Raw genomic sequence first — 20541 nt, 5'->3', positions numbered from 1 at the left:
GTGGATAGGAGGATTCTTTTAAATCTAATTTTATTGTCCAATAGCGCAGACCATTTTGCTCTCATTTAACTTGAACACATTTTGGATGATAAAACCCCGAGCAATACAAAATTTTCATTCAATTTTTACTTGAAATAATTTCTGGCATTGATAAATTGACAACATACTGAGCATTTTTAGCATCAAAATTTAATAGAAATAGGGGTATTTACACATTTTATCAACAAAAAACAAAAAATATAATCCAACAGCTAAGTGCATATGGACAATCTATTGCTTGTAGCACTGAAGCCGCTTCTTTTGTTGCAATGACACCTGTTTCTGGTCGTGCCCACTCAAATGCCCCAGCTGCATGTCTGATTTTTCATTGTTCTTCCCAAGAGTGTTCCAAGTGCGGGCTCTTAGCGACAGGGGTCTGCCATTCTTGTTGCGACCCGAGCTGGACGACTCCGCCGCCACTTCCTGGCAGGGTCCCCTAGACTTGGAGGTCCCTTGCCCGTAGCTCCTCTTTTTGATGGAGGCCAGCATGGCGGCCCGGCTACGGCAGTCCTCCTCCACGGTGGGTTTATCCTCATTTTCATTGGTGATGTTTGCTTGGTTAAAAGTCTTCTGCTGCCATGTGAGGAACTCATTCAAAGAGTCTTTGAGGCGGCAGTCAAAGTCGGCATGGGTCATGTTGGCCTGCAGACGGACCTATGATGGGAAAGCAAAATTAGAAAAGCACAGCATTTTAAAGTGTGTTAATTCATTATTTTTGGGGAAAAAAATGGAATTCCTGACTCAACAGTGAGAATGTCTAATGGAACAATTAGATGTACATATTAGGGGGGTAACAACACCTCAATCGGTTTAACAACAATCCAATCAAAATGATAGCTGCCATCCCTCCCAGTTAAAATGGACTGGATGTCTGGCTTCCTTGCTGGACTGCGGAAGGAGTCCAGCAGTGAGCCAGCGCAGCCCACCCCAGCATGGCGCGGCTCTTGCCAGCATTTCCACTCGTCTGCAGGACTATCATATGTCTGGGATTCATGCATGACTAGGTGCAATTAGACACACTCAAGTAGTAAAACTCTGTCAGGATTAGCAATCAGATACCATAGAATAGGATGCCAGCATCACACAAATACTGGGTTCTACACTTCACATGGCTGATTTGTGTACACTCCACCAGAAGCGTGCAAAATTTGCGTTTCTTAGATTATTCGCGATTCAGCCGTGGAAGGTTTGAGAACGATTCACAAACATCCAAATCCCGATTATTGAATTATACCAGGTAAGGCGGAACTAAAACACAGTCAGCGCGGTCTTCGGGACGCAATGAGGAACGGACCGAGAGTAAATATCATGTTCAACTCATGCCGCTAGATAAAAAAAAACAATCATACCTGGCTGCGGCCAACAGCCGCTACACACAAGGCCCAGTTGCTAGTTGCTACAAACATACGGCCACGGTATATATCACATATATGTAGAACTAGATGGGAAATGACAGACGACGGCGGTGTTAGAACATGTATTAGAACACTAGATGTGAAATGACAGACTTGCCAGCGTTAGTAAACAGCTGCCATCTTAAAGCAATAGACCAGCTCTGTTGTAGCAAACCTAATAAACCATTTGGCAAAATCTTGACTTGAATCTATCTTTAAATGATGAAACAGTTTTAAAAGGGACATGTCGAAAGTAGACCGAAGGGAAATTATGGAATACGGGAGCAATTTTAACAACTTTAACGGTTGATTCACAACATTAAATGGGGGTGCATCAATAATCGATTTATAAATTGAATCTGAGCCTCTGAATCGTAATCGAATCGTTAGGTGCCCAAAGATTCCCACCACTACACTCCACCCTTCCTAATCACTCATCTTTTTGCCCCCCCCCCTTTTTTTTCCTTCGTCATCAGGCCCCCTACATGGGGTCAACTGGAAATACAGCTGGCTGACGATAGCACCAACATATTCATAGTTCGTGTAGACATTCAATGTTTTTCTTGTTGTTTGTACTTCTCTTCTATCCCCCCAATACCTCCTTCCTGTTCGCTGCTTTCTACTAATAAACGAGGCATGTTGAAAGACTTGTTAAAAAAAAAAAAAATGGACAGGATGTCTAGCGCTACTGAAAGAACAGCATTGAGAAACAGTCCTCCCAGTATAACTCAATTGGACATCTATTGTCAGGCAATGATGTGAAACATACTGACATTTTAGAAAAGAATAACTTTAAAGTGATATTGGGGGCCATTACTAGAGTATTTTTGTTTTTATTCATTTTAATGTTAAACATTTTAATGAACTATTTTATAATTGAATTAATTAATTTAATAAATATCTTAATTTATATTTGTATAGTCCATCTACAGTCCAAGAACTCTAATAGTGATACCGATCTTATTGCTATACTTTTTTGGCTACCGTTGTAATATTTGTTGTAGTCGTAATACGGACCTCGATCAGTTCGTTCTTCATCTCGTAGTAGTGGTTCTGGACGTTGGCGACCTCCTCCAAGTAGTCCTCAGAAAGCAGCTCCTTCACCGCGGTGGCTCTGGCCAACATTCCGGCGCACACCTTCTGGCCCTTGGCCTTTTTAGCCCGATGGAAGACGAGGAAATGCGGCATGGCAGTATATTCCAACGCCCTAGCGGAGACCAGCTTCCGATATACATAAATCACGTCCAAGTGGCCGTTAAGGACAGAGTCCCGCAAGAAATCTTGCACGTTGTCCCAGTTCTGGAGGGTCAGGCGGATCCGCACCGGAGGGACGGCGAGCTGCGTGTTGTAGAAGGCGTACATAAAATACAGCCCACCGACCCGAATCTGGTAACAGTAGGGTGGTAGAAAATACTTGACCGCTGTGGCCATGGTCACCCGGCAGAACTTCTTCATCTCGCTCATGCTAGGGATGCCCAAGAAGACGTCCTGAAAGCGGGCTTCCCTCCAAAGGGCCGTGAAGCACTCCACGCGGATCGAGTCGGCGTTCTGGAAACGGCAGAGGAGAGCCTCCACGTCCTCGGTCAGAGGCTCGTAGAAGGTGTCGGCGTACGTGGGTGGTATGCGAGGCATCTTGGGTCCAATTTTGTCAAGGTGTTTGTTCAAGTCAAGTGACGCGAGATTTAAATCATTCACAAAGTGGGCGTGGCCCAATTAGGACAAATGGAACACATTTAACGTGTTTTTTTTTTTTATTTTTTTTTTTTATTAACCCGTCGGTGTTATTTGTCCATACTCTGGCTTTTTAAAAAAAATATATATTTTTTTTAGTTTTTTGTCTGTGTTTCAAAGAAAAAGTTACAATTAATTACACTAGGGAGCTAATATATTTCCCCCAGGATAGTAAAAACATGTAAACATCAAAATGGCACCATGCTGCAATTTCTAACTTATTGCAAACAGGTTGGGGAGATTCGTACTAAATTCTTGTAACAATGCCACGTTCTGGCGCATTGACTCCCAATATAATAAATCATAATTTTTGACATGCTGTAAACTTGGTGTGTTATAATGCATTTTCCATGATTCCATGCAATGGCTTCTTTGGCCAGTCAAAAACATGGAACTAGAGGAATTTGTGTGTTGAGAGTCTTAACACCCAAAAGTCACTAGGGGGCGCCATAGGCCAATACACAAGTTTGCTTGCGAAGAAATTCTGTTGTCATGACTTATGGACTTATTCAAGCCTCTAACTATGTCGAGAGGGGTGACTATGTCATATTAAATATTCAAATTAGACTTTTATTATATATATATATATATATATATATATATATATATATATATATATATATACAGTACTGTATATTTTTATTATATTATGTATATACAGGATATACTGTATGTATATATTTTCCCCAAGTGGAAGCTTCCATGATCCTAATAATTTTTTTATTAAATTATGTATATACAGGATATACTGTATGTATATATTTTCCCCAAGTGGAAGCTTCCATGATCCTAATAAATTTATTTTAAAAAATATATATATATATATATATATATATATATACAGCATAGTTAGTTTTGCTATTAGAATAATACTTGTATTAATGTCCATAGGTGGCATTAAAAAAAACTGTGTAGATAGGTCTGATGCCACTAAACATTTTGAGTGTTTGAAAGGGAAACAATATTCAGAAATGTCTTAGTTATCACACTTCAAAGGAAAAGTCATACTTTTGACAAAATCACAAGAATTTAGTCAAAATAACGTATATAAAGAAAAAAGAATATTTTCTATTAAATCATTCACTGACATTGACTAGACCAGGGGTCGGCAACCCAAAATGTTGAAAGAGCCATATTGGATTAAAAAAAAAAAAAAAAAAGTCTGGAGCCGCAAAAAATTAAAAGCCTAAAATAAGCCTATTAACAATAAGACGGCAACACATGCTATATGTATCCCTATTAGCTTAATTAGCCGAATATCAAAATGACGCAAGTTGGCTAAAAATACAGAATGCGCCCTATTGATTTAATGTTTATTTTCCCTGCAGTGCAGCCAACGCACCACTTGACTACTCAGTTGTATGATACCACCTCAAATTTATTACAATATTAATGAATTGTTTCATTGTTATGAAATTAAATAAATGCAAAAATGGAATCCGATTTTTGATGTCATTTTTATTTTGAGGTTTCGAAAAACAAATGGAACGTGCATGACACGCCCCTTATCTGGGCATGTCCTTGATTTTCTATTATCTCGGTTTTGTTTTTGAAGTCTGCAAGTGGGTGTTCTGATATATTGATGAATGTCTCCCTCATGTACTCACCATTTGTGAACGGTTTTCCACGCTTTATTAACTTCGGGTTGCAATGAAACTTGCTGCAGTAGTGGAGTTTGGCGATGCAATCCACTTCTATTTTTGCGCTCCTCCAAGTTCTTCAGAAGTAATGCAATCACACTTTTTTTCTACTCCCAACTGGGTACTCTGCTTCAAATGTAGCATGCCTTCCCTTTCCATCTTTCCACATTGCTGTTTTTGTTATTTGAAAACTTCTCGCCACAGAGTTAACGTTCAGGCAATGCTTCCGCATTGGCAATGAATGCAAATGATTCGATCAAATGTTGAATCCTATGTTGTAAGTTATTTTTCTTTTTTCCCCTTTTGGATCCATTGCATCACAGAGCCGCCGGTTGGTTTAAAATAGCCACCTGCCTGGCATCCCTCCCTGCTGATAGACACGTGTGTTGCATGCTATGACGCAAATCTTCGTTGACAGAAATGTTGAATAAATTTATTCTACACATTTTTATAGCATTGGAAAACATTAAGAATGTCTGTGTCATTTTTCTCCTCCTACAGAAACCATATCAAAACAAAAAAGATGTTTCCCTCCACCATCTTTTTCCATTTTCAAACATTTTTGAAAATGCTCCAGGGAGCCACTAGGGCAGCGCCAAAGAGCCGCATGCGGCTCTCAAAACACCGGTTGCCGACCCCCTGTACTAGACCAATTTACATCCAGTTAAAAATAATTAAACAATGCCAGAAACGAGTTGTTTTTCACCCTAGCCAGTTAATAATAATTTTAAAAAGAAAACGTTGGAAATGGGCTTCTTGCCTAGTTGAAAAAAGTTGGCATATATTTTTAATCTTGTTTAAGTGTATTGGCTACCATTCAATGTGATACATTCTATCATTAATACCACAAGATCCCCACATGCACTGTGCTCGATGCCTCAGTCGGTATGTGCGTGAGGTATGGCTGACACGAAAAAATGGCTGCGCCCATAAGCAGTGTAATTTTTGGGGGAACACTTTCTCCATTCATTCTAAAAATTTACAATTTGCACTTAAATACTTAGAGCAACTGTCTTTCACATGGAGATAGATTGTACTAGGTGCCTTTCCCTTTGAAGGCCCAGTTATTGTATGACTTTTTAACATTTTTTATTTTTAAACAAAAACAACAACAAAAAACTTTCTATGGTCATTTACTGCCATTCAGAATACATCCAATCCACGTTAAAGGTGTAGTTATATTTATATTTTATATACTTTTTTATATGATTGAATGTTTTCTATTAACTTATTCACTGGCAGCAATCATTTACCGACAGGCCCAGGCAGTTATAATGTATTAGATGTATTTCGCAGACAATGGCAGCCGATAAACTGAAAATTTAAATGTTGAATTGGGTATCATCTTACGCAAAAGCCGGCTAGTCCAAATTTAATCATATATTCTATATAATTTAACAATTTGTAAGTATGGTTAAACTGATGATTATTTCTATCACTCTTATTAATTTGATGGTTTCAGAAATGTAAATGACTTCAAAAACAAGAGAGACACTTTCAAGTACTTGAAGTCACAGGATTTCAGAAATTCAAATTTTCAATCCAAATGTGTTTCATTTCTTTTCAGCACTTGACATGATTTTGTCATGTGGTGACAACAGAATGTCAAAAGACAAAAGGGAGCGCGTTGACCTTCATTTCATTCAAACCGCCTCAGAGTTCTTTTTGTGCTGTTTCCCCGTTCGGTCAAAATAAGACAAAAAATGGAGGGAAGTTGCAGCTTTTCTCAGTTTAAAAAAAAAAGTCGGACCTATGAATAAAACAGAAATTTTGGACTTGAATGGTCCTTCTTTCCTTCCCAGGCTACCAGCCTCCTTTGCCACCCTTTTTCTTCTTCTGCGGTGCCTTCTTACGCGTGGCCCCGGAGGACGCGGGTTTTTGTTGTCTCGGTGGGACCACATTGGAGGGGGCCGAGCCCGACGCTGACCCCGGTCGGGGGGAAGTCGGGGGGCTGCTGGCGGTCTTGCTGGCATCCCTGGCAGAGGGAGAAAGACATTGTTGACCTAAAAAAATAAGTTGACTAATCGCAAAAATATTGGTGATTAATCGGCTATCAAAATAATCCCTTGGGCAACAATCATAAATGCAGAATGATCCAGACAAAACTGAGGTTTTTAATTTCTCATCAATATAATTACTCACAGCTCTGAAGAGGCACCTGATGTGGCCCCCTGTGTGCCTTTTCCAATCTGCTCCTTCTTCTTGCCCTTCTTCTTGCCTCTGTAGTAAGAGCGCTCCCTCATGGGCAGCCACCTCTCAGGGTCGGGGGTTGCTTTCGGGTCGCAGTTCTTTGGAAGCTTCCCTGTAGGGACGAACAGGAGGCTACTATAACTCTTTATAGGACACTTATTATTGGCCAGCCACTGACAGCGCTGCGAGGGCTGGCAGTGATACTTTGCAAATGATCGCTGTAGGCATGTGCCGCTTACCGGTTTCAAGGTTTACCATGGTATGGAAACCACTAAAATTTTCCATCATACCGAGGTTACAGTATTAAGTATTTTTGAGGTCCCAAAAATGTAGTGAGAAATCCGTGGCTTAGAGCGACAGTGCTCACCCATCCCCTTCCAGTTGTCGCTCTGTCCTGTGTCTGTCAGTGACACTACACCTCAGATTTTTTCTCCCCTCAAAAATAGACAAAAGACGCGAGCATGGGAGTACTTCGGCTAATGAAAAGGAACAGATGGCTGCGGCTTAGCGGAGGATGGTCAGCCAACGTGCAGGCAACAACTCCAAACTGATTTCACATCAACGTGACCATCATCCATCACTTTACACAAAATGTAAGGTACAGTGCCCTCCATAATTATTGGCTTTATAATAATTATGTGTTTTTTAGCTTCTAATCATTTATTTTTTTTTCTAAATAATATGGGACCTTAATGGGAAAAAAAGAGAAAATCCAACCTTCAATACAAGTGCATTTATTCAGTGGGGAAAAAAATCCCACATAAAGAAATAATTATTTGACATCAAATAATGTGTGTCACAATTATTAGCACCCCTGGTGTTAATACTTTGTACAACCCCCTTTTGCCAACAAAACAGCACCTAATCTTCTCCTATGTTTCACAAGATGGGAAAAGACAGAAAGAGGGATCTTCAGCCATTCCTCGGACGAACCGACGACAACGAGCCAAGTGAATCGCCGGTTTACTCTTCACTACGGTGAGGAGTTGAAAACACCTCAATTCCCAAAAAGGGCAGAATTGGTGACACGTCAAAGTGGCATAAAGCCAAAAAAGCGGACCAGAATAGCCAAAGCCTAGAATTATTTCAAGGAAAATATGGAGGGTGCCACTGTGTGTACTCTTTGCTAAGCTGAGCTCGCATACCACAGTAGCACGTCGGCTATGTACGAACATTTGAAGCGCCGTCACCCAAGTATAATTTTCGAAGACAACAGGAAACAACAAGCTAGCGGATTGTAAGTCCATACAACTTTCTAAAGATTTTTTTTAAAAAATGGAAGTTACCTTTATGTGCGTCGTATCAACGTGCATTTTTATTAAATAAAATAATTAATATATAATTTTATATTTTTAAATTATTATTAAATTTATTAGGATCATGGAAGCTCCCACTTGGGGAAAATATATACATATATCCTGTATATACATAATAAAAATATATATGGAAACAGCACTGGCCTGCTTACTGTAATCCATGACTTAACTAATGTTAGTTACTTTATATTATAAAGTATCATTGTTTATATACATATACTAGTATATTATATTTAAATAAATAAATTAATACTATATATTTATTTTTTGTTACTGTGAGTATGTGTGCCTCTCATTCAAAATAATTATGGTAATATTTCAGTGTGCCCTCTACTTTATCTATTTTTAGGTTAAAACAAACAAAAGTTGAACCGTTTTTGCCCTTCCCCAAAAATGCGGAATGCACACCAGAAAAGGCATCTGAACTCACACAAAGTATTCTGAAAATGGTTGTCTGGGACATTGCAATTCATTTTAACATTTAGAACAATATAGACAATGACATACCACAAAAAGAGTAAGAATTGTTTTGACTCCTGTTAAAGAGGTTAAAGAGGGTCTCAGTGTTTCCATTTACATTTGTTTCGCACTAGTTAATGTCAGCAGCATTTGAACTCATTGTTTGTGATTTATTATTGATATTTGTTATTTATTTACACATTAATAAAGAATTTGGGTGTTCCAAAATGTTTTTTGTGAATTAATAAGCTTCAACAAAAATTTCATTATTAAAGAAGTGAAAAAAATAAATAAATAGATTAGTCGACTAATCGTAAAAATAGTCGGCTGACTAATCGGGAGGAAATTAGTCGTTTGGGACAGCCCTAGTTTCTTCAACACAACGTGGCCGTGTCAATAGAAAAAAATCGGTATAAATAAATAAATATATATATATATATATATATATATATAAATATATATATATTTCTGTCTCCATCCCTGTACCCGTTTATAATGCGCACCCTGATTTTACAAGTTGATTTTGGGGGGGGGGGGGGGGGGGGGGGGGGGGGGAGTGTGCGTTATATTCGGGAAATTACGGTAATCCAGAATTTAATGTATTCCTTTTTTCAGATGACAAACATATCCTGCAAGTTTGATTATATCCTTTTACTCGTTCTTGAGTTGTTTTGAACACATAGTCTAATTAAAATTTGCCCTGTGACCTATTTAGAAAAATCAATAAAAAAATTTAGACATGGCATCCATATATTTGAACATCATATTCTGGGTCCTGTAGACCACACTTGTATACCAAATGTTAACATTGTGGTATATATAACACCCAAAATGTGATCTTTACGGGGTTAAGATTTTTTTTTTTTTTTTAATGACCAATATACTTTACGAGGTACCTTTCTTTTTTTTCTTCTTCTTCTTTGTATCCCCACGCCTAAAAAGAAGTGCACCCATCAATTAACACATGTATTTGCACACAGACAAAATCAAGCCAAAAATTAGCATCTTGTTACCCGTCTTCTTTGGGTAAGTTTTCTCCAGCGACTTTGGCGGCTTTCTTCCTGACGTATGTGGCACCGTGAGAGTTCTCCAGTTCATCCACATCTACCTTGAGGGACATGGTGTCCGCTGAAGGGAGGTGCTTACTCAGGCTGGAGGGGGATGCTCAGGAAAAAAATGGAGGGCAGTTTGGCTAAACTCAAAGTGAAATTTGGATATGGAAGGATACGATTTGGCTTTGTCCGTATCAACCAGAGAGTAGGCGGAGATGAGTTGCGCCAGTGTATGAATATCTTTTGGGTTTTGTCTGTTAAAAAAAAAAAAAAAAAGTTAATTTTCTGTCATTTTCCGTGTTTCCGTTCTCAAGGTGAACTCACTTCCACAGTTGCTCCAAGTCACTTATAGCTTCTTTTTTCCGCCCATACTTCAGTTTGAAATTTGCAGCTTCTCGTACCAGAGCCAAGTGTGCCGTTGATCCCGGCTATGAAGGACGCAGTAAACCAATCAAGTGTCTTTTTCCAAAGCTGACAGATGAAAATAGAAAAGAAACAAACCTTTTCCGACTGGTACTTCTGAATAGCTTGCCGAAAAACATCAATAGCAGCGTCAATGTCTTCTTCGTGTGAGTACATCGACACCAGAGCCGACACCTAGAGTCAAAAGCCCAGTTAAGTTGAGACGTCACTGTTAAAAATGTTTACTCATTAACTAGCATTGACAGTGATGGACATAAATTTCATTTGAACTGGAATGGCTGGCGTTAAGATCATGTTTCACTGCCATTGACAAATCCATTTTGACATAGATGGCTGGTCAAATTGGTTTAGACGTCTAGCGCCGTCAATGGCAGCCAATAACGACAGAGTACAAAAGAAAAGACGTCATCCATCTTACCATGCCCGCTTTGTGCTTGAACTCTTCAATAGACTTCAGGACATCGCAGGCTTTTGTGACGTGACCTGAACACCCAAAATCAGTTGTTAGCAATTGACAGATGTGCAATCATGAGGCAATTGTCATACTTCTGCTGTGAATTTAAAAGAGTATCCCTAGTATAAAGACAAGTACAGGCATGAAAATGGGTCAGGGGTTAAAAAGGTGAGAAGGGTGTGGAGGAAATATGTCCGGTACACTGTACAACCCAACAAAATATTGAGCTCTGTCGACCCACACTGTGTTTCAGCAGGGCCGTGCAGAGACTGGTGGAGGGGCGGGTGCTCGTAGATCAAAAGGGGCACATTAACAAGTATTTAATGCACCTTAAAACAACATAACTTCAATTTTAACCAGCTTTAGATAATAATTGGCTGCGACTGTGACATACTTTTATTGGGAGGGGGCAACAGTCAATAGAAATCAACACTGTCATCAACACTTTCTGGCTGTGACTGAGTCAGTCTGCCTCTTTTCTTCCTTCAACCTCTGCATCAAAACTTCCTTTCTCAACTTGTTCATCTGAGAACAAACCACATCAGATGGTCACTGAGCCACCAACAGAACAGTTTTCTCAAAACCATTATTTCATTATTATCCATACTTAACAACTCTAGCACTTAATAATTAATAAAGCAATGACATAAAATCTTATAGAAAAATAAAATTGTAATTGTGTTTATAATTGTATTTTATACCCGAATATCCTTGCAAACTTAATCTTACCACGTGTGCTATTCACCCAGCTAATGAGGTATCCACTGCCTTTAGCAGCCTTATCCAACTCCTTTTTTTTTTTTATCCTTCAATCTCCTTTCCCTTACGAGGCATGTCTATATAATGAAATAGAAATCTTACTAAAGAGAGAAAAAAAAAATCAAGACTCCCCGGTGGCTTTTACTTTTAAAGCTTTCTTAATTTCCGTCTCTCTCAATAATGATGGAGGTAGATTTGTGTCTTTATTATTCAATCAAAAAACAAAGTTGCTTCGATCAAAAAGTTGCTTCAAATCAAAATATATATTTTTAATCCCAAAAAAAGTCAGTTAAATTTAAAAAAAAAATGTTTTTGATTGCATAAATAAATTTGAGACAAAAAAAGCATTTGAAAACTATTTTTCTTGATTGAAACAACTTTTTCCATTGAAGTAATGTTTTTTGCGTTTGGGCCACATTTTGGCTAAGACATTGGTGTCTTTATTATCCAATCAAAAAATAAGTTGCTTCAAACAAAACAATTAAAAAAAAAAAAAAAATTCATTTAAAAAAAAAATTCAATCATAGAATAAGTTTGCGCATGCGTCTATCATCGTTTAACAAAGTGAGCAGCTTGAAAATGTTTGAGTAGACTCACTATGAAGCATTTAATAAAGCCAAGCATTTTCTTACTACTTTATTCTTGTTTAAAAATAATTCAGTGGGGCAGTAACATGTTTAAAACTTATCATAATTCTTACATTTTGAAGTGCTTAAAAACCATTTATAAATGATACTTTGGGGGGGGGGGGGGGGTGAAAAAACATGTCTAATAAATATATGTATCTTTTTTCCAATGTAAAATCTGAATAAATACATTGAACACGCACAAAAAAAATGGGGGGGGGGGGGGGCTACTTCGCGGTTTTCACTTATTACGGCGGATTCTGGTCCCCATTAACCGCGAAAAACGAGGGATCACTGTATTTCTGAAAAGCTTTAAGCAGCAGGAATCATTCCCGCCACTCGTCGGGCCGGTGTTGTGCCGACACTGGCCATCAGCTCAAGTCCCTGCCGAAAATAACGCGTCTCAGGCGGACGACAGGAGCGATGCGATGTGCCCCCCTCCATCCGACAGCATGCCGCTTAATTTGACTCAACAGTGTGTTTCTTCGTTTATATTACCGCTAAATACACAAGCTTGACGCGAATTTAACGGGAGCTATTTTTTCACGGGAGATCTGGCTAGCTCTGGCAGTGTTCAACGCAAGCTGCAACAAATGGCAGTAACTTTATTATATCGCAAAATATGAAAACGATTGAAACCATTACTCACCAAATTCAATCTGCTGGCAAATACAGGCAAGTGTGTATGCTGCGCTCTGGTCTGCCCCGGTGTGGATAATGCCTGCTTTTTCGCAGCTTTGCAATGCAACCAAAGGCTCTCCAAGCACTCCATGTACACGTAAGGAGTGCGCGCGATTGGAAAAATAGAACGCAGTTTGCGCCAATGATTGGTTCTCGTCAGCAAAGCATCTGGAAGGATTTGCTGACTGTCCAAGTGTCACTTTTTTAAAGGACCGATTTCTGAAGTGCTGAGTTTACGTACTAAGTTAATCACATGATAATAATAATAATTAAATAAAATCTCCCGAACACCCCCCCCCTCCCCCACAAAGAATTTCTCCTCGGATCTACGCAATTCACGTAGGTCGCCCTTTTGACTTCAAACGGCGAATTTCACCGAAAGGTGAGAGATTTTCATGCCTGCTAGTACATTGAAGTGGAGGGTGGCATTTGAACTGGCTGCCACCCTCCACTTCAACAGATTGGACATGTATCGCCATCAATGGCAGCCAATGAGTTAACACTGGCCTCCTGTTTTTTTTTTGGCTAGACCAGAAAGGCGTCAAATGACCCCGATACCAAACTGACTACTGGTCTTTGCCAAACAATAAACCACTCAAAGAACTAATCAAGCAGGCCACCCACCTTAACACTCCTGTGGAGTCACTGCCTAGGTGTAAAGGGGGGGTTTCACTCTGGATAGCTAAAATTAGCATCTTGAATATAAGAGACAGGTGGACTTCTTGGTGGGTCTTGCAAAGGAATTGGTTCACTCTCATGTGGGTGCAAATAAAGCGCGGAATGAAAAATTGCTTCGGCAACAACCTCAAACACCTTAGCCCCGGGAAAAGGGTGACGTGTCATATGTCACCACATTAAAAAAATATTTTGTTTTGTTTTTTATTACACCATCCCTTGTACTGTAGGCCAGGGGTCCCCATCTGCCGGGCCGCGGACCGGTCCGTGGCGCACTTGCTACAGGGCCGCACAGAAATAATCATTTATTAATGACCGCATTCTGGCCGAATAATCCTGTGCCCTTGCTTAACACACCAATATCCCTGTCTACTCAAGATATAATACTACAGGATATTAGAATGTCGTCATAGAAATCCATTGATTGGACTGCTAACAGTACATCTTGTTTTGTATATATAATATATCTATGTGCGCTTGTCCTCGATAATAACTTATGACTAAGCCGCAGGCGCAGCACATTTGTTCCCGGAAATAATTAGCGCCCATACGAGCGAAGATGACTGGAAAACAGACGTCTTTGGAGAGATTTTATACGGCGAAAACGGCACCTGACGAGCCAGAAGATAGCCTACAACCTCAAAGACCCACGAACTGTGAAGGAGTGGATTCGTGACCCGTTTGTGAATAAATAAGGTGATTCGTGCAAGTCTGTACAACAGGAGGATCAGCTTGTAGAGATCGTAAATAACGCCAACCTTAAACGTACATTTGAGACAACAACTCTACCGAGGTTCTGGATTAACATCATTCCGGAATATCTTGACGTCGCTACGAGAGCACTGAAAACCTTGCTACAATTTCCAACATCATATCTTTGTGAAGCGGGCTTCTTAATTAATGCTTAACAACATGGCAAAGTCGTTAACGGTGAGAGCGCGGTGTGCAGTTGTTGTGTTCAGTTAACATGGCAGGATGTGTCTGAGAACTTTTTTACATGTCCATCCATGAGTAAGTTAATATTCCTTTCTTTTAAGAAAGTTTGTCGTGTTTACTTTTGAATCGCTGCATTCGTGGCCATTTTCAACGTTACGCGCATGCGCAGAACCGCATAGTTGCAATTTTTGATGGGTTGCAAAATTTGTCAGAACACCGGTCCGTGAAAAAAAAGACCCAAATAATACCGGTCCGTGGTGCAAAAAAGGTTGGGGACCCCTGCTGTAGGCAAACTGCAGCTTTTGGAATATGTAAAGGTTGTCCGCCCGATTGCCTGCCTGAGCGGTCCACTGTCCAACAAAGCCAAGTCAGCCCTCCACAACAAACACTCAAATGATAATTGGAGCAATCAAACCCTGTGGTTTTGCTAGTGTGAATGGGAATGATTAATGAGGACCTCAATGCTCACAAAGATATGCTGATTAGGGTCAGATGACCCTTCTCTGGATACATAAGGGATTTGTTTCAACTGATCCACCCTTGGTGGTTCTAGTGTTAACACTACAACTGGAAGACCTGATTAGCGGACAATGGCGCTCCAAAGTTTACCCTTCCTGAGTCAATTGGTCAAAATGACATGGTAAAAAAATCCTTTACCTTGAATTAAATTGAGTTGTGCCATTGTCAATTTGATACCCGATGCACTTTCTGGATGCTGGTCTGAAAAGTGCTGGAGTTGAAAAGGAAAGAAACAAAAAAAATCAGACACACACAAATGAGCACACGAGTGTCACACGTGACATGAAAGACTACCTGAAGCAGCTCAATCGCTTTTCCGTGTTGCTTCTCTCTGCAAAGTTGGGCCACCTGGATCAGGACAGGTCGTGGGTGACCCGGGTTCTGAGACTTTAGTGCAGAAGACAGCTTTCTGCACTGTTCGGCCTGTTTGACAGCAAATAATAATCGTGAAATGTGTATAAAATACACAAATGTATGACAGGGTGTGCTCTGAACTCACCTGGTTAGTGTACATAGCCAGCAGGGCCTTGTTGAACTCGATGGCCTGAATCTGCTTTTTGGCCAGCTTATACTCGATCCCTTCAGCGTTTGTCAGTTTCACTTTCTTCTTTGAATCAAACACGTTTTGGTCCTATACATGAGGAAAAAACATGTTCATTAGTTCTAAAGTTCTTTTAAAAAATGTGCAAAAAATACCCAATAACAGTAGTGTCAGCCCACCTTGTTTATTGTAATGATATTGTTGGCAGTCACAGCAAGCAGGCCCACATCAGACGGCCTACAACAAGCACAAAAAACACAACAAGACAATCAGAGCATTTTATGGATGAATATGAGTAAATAACTGCATGAAACCGCAGAATTGTTTCACTCTATCCATATATGTTAGGTAAGTCCCAAACTTGCGTCCTGCGGGACATTATTTTCCTGTTTGACATGAAATGGTACTACTAGTATGGCATGAGTGTATTTTTCCTGAATAAAAATAAATAAAAAGAATAGGTACATGTTTTTCAAAATATATTTTCTAAGTAAGAATATAACTATAAATCAATTAAGATAAATAAAAATATGTTTTAAAAGAATGACTAATAGAGACACCCCCCCCCACACACACACACACTTTTTAAATTTCAAGGTCTAACATAGCTCAAACTTCAGATAATATTTTCTGGTGTTTTTACCAACAAGTTAGCCAAAGTGAATTAGCAACATTTGTCCCTTTTGGGGGAGTCATTAACTCATTGACTGCCACTGACAATGGGAGACGTTATTTTATAAAAGTTTCATGAACAAACTCTCACCTTAGAAACATTCACTTCAAGTTCAACTCCTACGCCACCGTTGCCGGCTATAGACGTCCAATCCGTTTTGAATGGGAAAAGCTGGTAGCAAATATTCACTCCCAGCCTCTCCCAGTCAAAATGGATTAGACGTCTATAGCATAAATGGCACTGAAAGTGTTAATGCAGCTCAGACATACTCAGACTATTTCCAACACCCACCTACAATAAATTGAGTTTGAGACGCCTGATATACGTGAAATAAGATTCAGCTTACTTGAGCTTGATGACCTGATTGTAGAGCTGGAGCGCTTCGTCCGTCCGACCTTGCAACTGCATCACGTACGCCATTTGAGAATGGATGACGGCTAGCTCCGACTCGATATCCTCCTCTGTCATGTCCTGCGGGAGACGACATCATCAGGAAGAACTGGGTGAGAGCACAGTGAGAAAACTGTGCAGACGGGAGACAAACTTACAGAATCATCAGCCAATGACAACCTGCAAAGCTCTGAAACACAAGAAAATACATAATTTTTAAAAAAGTGATTCCAAACCATCAAGACAGTGTTTAATGAAAGATGTACCAAGAGAAATTATCCAATTTGAACAACATAATCGACAAGGTGGCAGAAAGTAATATTAACCTGTGTATTAAGGCTGCAACAAAATTATTGTATCATTATTTTTCAGTCAATCATTTAAAAAAAATGCAATCAGTTGACTCATCAGCTAATATATAAATCACGTGTTACTGTTACAATACTAGCGACTTTATATTTTTGCTGGAAATGTGCATTGGATGTGCTGAGACAGACTTCATAATATAGATTTTGAAGTCTATGGCTGAGAAATGTTGTACTATGAATATGTAAATGTGTAACTATATTTTTCCAAGACAAATGCAGGTTTTTTACAAATGCAGGTTTTTTCAAACTGATTTTGATTCATTACATCCTACTTTCGTTAAGTTCTACAGAAATCTGAGAATATTCACAGAATTAGAATTATTAAAAAAAAAAAAAAAAAAAGACCATTCACTGATTTTCATGTCAAATATTGAGTGACAGTGGTGTGCGGTGAGAATTATCTAAAAATGTTAGGAAACACTGTTTTAGAATTTTTTTTTTTTTTTTTTAAAGGTGGCCTGGGATGAGAGCGAGCCTGACCTTCAGCTTGTTGAAGCTTATCAAGTGCAGCTTTCAGCCGACCCCGGCCGATCAGCATGCAGGCGGCGTTGTAGCACAACTCGTACGTAGACTCAGGAAGGCCTAAATCTTCCTGCAAAAAGGCAAAGTGACTTTGCTTTGCATTTCTACACCACGCTCTGCATGTTGACCTTCCCGTTGACTGAGTTTTTTTGTTCATCGGCGAGACGCTTACCAACGGTGCTTTCTCCCATTGGCTCATGGCAGCCATGACAGCCGCAAGGTTGGTCTTGCGCTCCTCCTCGTATTCATCCTGAGAGTTCCTGATCAGATCCGTGTAGATGGACTTGCACTCATCATAGCGCTCCAGTCTGTATAACTGCATAAGGGCACAGTAGGATATATAAGTATTTGTGAAGCAGTTTGATTTGGGGATATAAACTTGAACAGGGTTATCAATGTTTTGCAAAGCAAAAGCAGACGTTTGCAAACAACTCATTTGGATTCTTACAAAGCAAATCATCTGCTTTCATTGAGGAATATAGAAATCAGATCATATTTACTGTCCTCCCCACCCATTTTTTAATAAATAAATAAATAGAGACCACCCTTTTTCTAGTTTTTTTTTCAATTAAAAACATTTAAAAACAAATAAATGAAACTATACATTTTTTTAAATTAAGTAAAAAAGATGATTACACCGTTTCGTTATTTGAAACATTTTAAAATAATTATTTTGGAATAAATATTCCCTTTTTTGTTTTATTTTTTACAGATGTAAACAATAAAATATATAAAAAGAAAATATTTATTTAAAAAATTAGAATTTGGACATCACAAGAAAATGAAAAAAATCTGATTAATATCTGATAAATATTTATTATTAATATTTTTATTGAAAATTAGAAATATTAATCTTAATAACAATACTATAATATATAATTGTATTTTTTAAAGATTTTTTTATGAAAAAGATAATATTCAAAGTATTTTAATTTGATTTTACATTTTTTTATGATCAATTTACCGTCTTGCGCTGCAGTACAGTACCATTTTAAATATGCACTGCTTGTGCCTGTTTCAATGACAGTAAAATAACCTCACTTTTGTCCTTTTTTTAAATTATTTTGAATTGATATGAAATATGTGAACACAACATAAGATCTCAAACAAAGACAATATTTATGATTAAGTGTCTCAAAAAAAGAGGATTTGGACAACCTAGTGTCAACGATGTCTCTAAAAGATTAATAGACTATCAAAATAGTTCTCAATCAATTTTATGATTCAACTGATTGTGACAGCCCTTCTGTCCAAATTTATCCAAATAAGCTTCCATAACTACCACCATACCCCCCTAAAAATTCTCACCACTTGACCGTAGAGCTCTTTCAGCTTATCTGTCTGCTGTGGAGCGCTTTCGATGGTCTTCAGAGAACTCTCCACTCTATTCAGACGGTACTCACAGTACGCTTTCTCAAACACAAGCTCACTAGAAAAAGAAAGGGAAGTTTAAATCTTTAGCAGTTCGACTAAAAAATATTTATATCTGCCAGTGCTAGTGCAAATGTGATAGTCTTACCTGCCGAGTACCTTGGCATGCGTGTTCATGACATTTAAAGCCTCCTTGAAGGTGCCATTCTGGATAAGGCACACTATTTTACAGTGAAGGGCTGTGACATCCTCCCTGTTTTCTTGCAAAACTGTGACAAAAGAAGAAAATTAAAGCACAACCCTTGCAAACCTGCAACAAATTCTCACATAAACAAATGCTCACATATCTTCCATAAAAACAAGCGACACCCACACTCTCCACAAGATTTAAGTGAAAATACATTAGACCTGTAAACTGATCCCAGTTATGAAAGACACGTCACACTATGAGAAGGCGATGCAATATAACACTACGACGTTTCAGAATTTAACATAAATTGCAACTACCCTACTGTAGTAGTACTGTTATCACATATTTTGACAAAACAAGGAAGAAGAAAAATTGACATTAGGCTGACAGACGGCCCATAACCAGGAGAGTTAAATGTAGCATAGCTACGGAACACCGCTGACTGCAGCCACAAGTTATCATACACTCAACCCACAAGCCGACTTCATGTCCGATTTAGGCTGCGGGAGGGAAACAAACTTTTTGTTAGAGCTTTTAAGGCTCTTGTGTAGTCTCCATTCTGTCCGCAGCGGTTGACTTCGGTCCACAGCGACGCCGTGGACAGACCGCCGCTCGCCATTTTTGATGAGTGTGGAATACGAGAGTGGAAGTGGAAATGTGTACTTCCGATTCACATTTAATGTTAAACTTTAACCAAAATATTTAATTGTATATTCACTCGTGCTATTTGTACTTCTGGATTTAAAAATGTCTACTTTAACGTTAAAATATTAAAATTATATATCGCATTATGCTATTTTTTTTTGCTAACGCGTTGCTGTCATAGATATCATAAATATAAGGCTAGTTATCAAATGTGGTGCCGGCGGCGTAAGCGACCCGCGGCCATATTGCATCGGTGAGCTTCTGCGGAGTTTAGTACACAAACTAAAACTCGCTGGTTTCTTGACGGATTTACAAACGGTTTATATCAAAACGCATTGACGTGACTATCTGCCTGGCTGAATTTTAGAGAAAAACAATTGTTTATAATTATGCAGTGAGTATTAAAAACGAAGCCGTTTAAAATTAGTTGATATTTACAGGTATATTTCCAGGTCTTGCTAAAAAAAAAAAATTAGTCAGGAAGCTGCAGCTAGTACAGAGTGCTGCAGCCAGAGTCCTCACAAATACAAGGAAACTGGACCACACTACAACGGTTTTGAAATCGTTACACTGGCTTCCAGTGAGTCAAAGGATAGACTATAAAATACTACTGCTCATCTACAAAACACTTAATGGCCTTGGACCAAAATACATGCTTGATTTGATAGATTCCTATGAACATCTAGACCCCTAAGGTCAACTGGAACCGGTCTCCTGTATGTTCCAAGAACAAGAACCAAGCAGGGTGACGCAGCATTTAGTTATTATGCTCCTCACCTCTGGAACAAGTTACCTGAAGATCTGAAGTATGCTCAAACTGTTAGCTCCTTTAAATCACGACTAAAAACGCTTTTGTTTAACACTGCATATCCATAACTGTCTATATATTTCATTCTATTTGCTTTCTATTCTTATCTCCATTGCAGTAGTAGTAGTTTTTGTTTTAG

General features: G+C 38.9%; 2 protein-coding genes across 2 annotated transcripts; both read right to left on the bottom strand.

Moving 5' to 3' along the window:
• Positions 1 to 60: 60 nt before the first annotated feature.
• Positions 61 to 3119, bottom strand: LOC130924202 (snRNA-activating protein complex subunit 1-like). Its single transcript, XM_057850611.1, has 2 exons — positions 2451 to 3119; positions 61 to 693 (listed from the first exon to the last, which is right to left on the bottom strand). The coding sequence occupies exons 1-2, from the start codon at positions 3063 to 3065 to the stop codon at positions 271 to 273; spliced, it is 1038 nt and encodes a 345-aa protein (XP_057706594.1). The 5' UTR covers positions 3066 to 3119; the 3' UTR covers positions 61 to 270.
• A 3213-nt stretch (positions 3120 to 6332) lies between these two features.
• srp72 (signal recognition particle 72) lies at positions 6333 to 19630 on the bottom strand. The gene is made up of 19 exons (XM_057851073.1): positions 19469 to 19630; positions 18908 to 19028; positions 18697 to 18817; positions 17561 to 17704; positions 17347 to 17458; positions 16657 to 16688; positions 16455 to 16579; positions 15615 to 15672; positions 15394 to 15525; positions 15189 to 15317; positions 15033 to 15105; positions 10663 to 10727; positions 10323 to 10418; positions 10146 to 10249; positions 9998 to 10075; positions 9783 to 9920; positions 9666 to 9703; positions 6947 to 7106; positions 6333 to 6779 (listed from the first exon to the last, which is right to left on the bottom strand). The coding sequence occupies exons 1-19, from the start codon at positions 19566 to 19568 to the stop codon at positions 6608 to 6610; spliced, it is 1998 nt and encodes a 665-aa protein (XP_057707056.1). The 5' UTR covers positions 19569 to 19630; the 3' UTR covers positions 6333 to 6607.
• Between the last annotated feature and the right edge of the window lie 911 nt (positions 19631 to 20541).

This window comes from Corythoichthys intestinalis, chromosome 11, assembly GCF_030265065.1.
Source record: "Corythoichthys intestinalis isolate RoL2023-P3 chromosome 11, ASM3026506v1, whole genome shotgun sequence".
NCBI lineage: Eukaryota > Metazoa > Chordata > Actinopteri > Syngnathiformes > Syngnathidae > Corythoichthys > Corythoichthys intestinalis.
The sequence above is the reverse complement of the archived record's forward strand: the minus strand, read 5'-3'. Positions and strand labels throughout refer to the sequence as shown.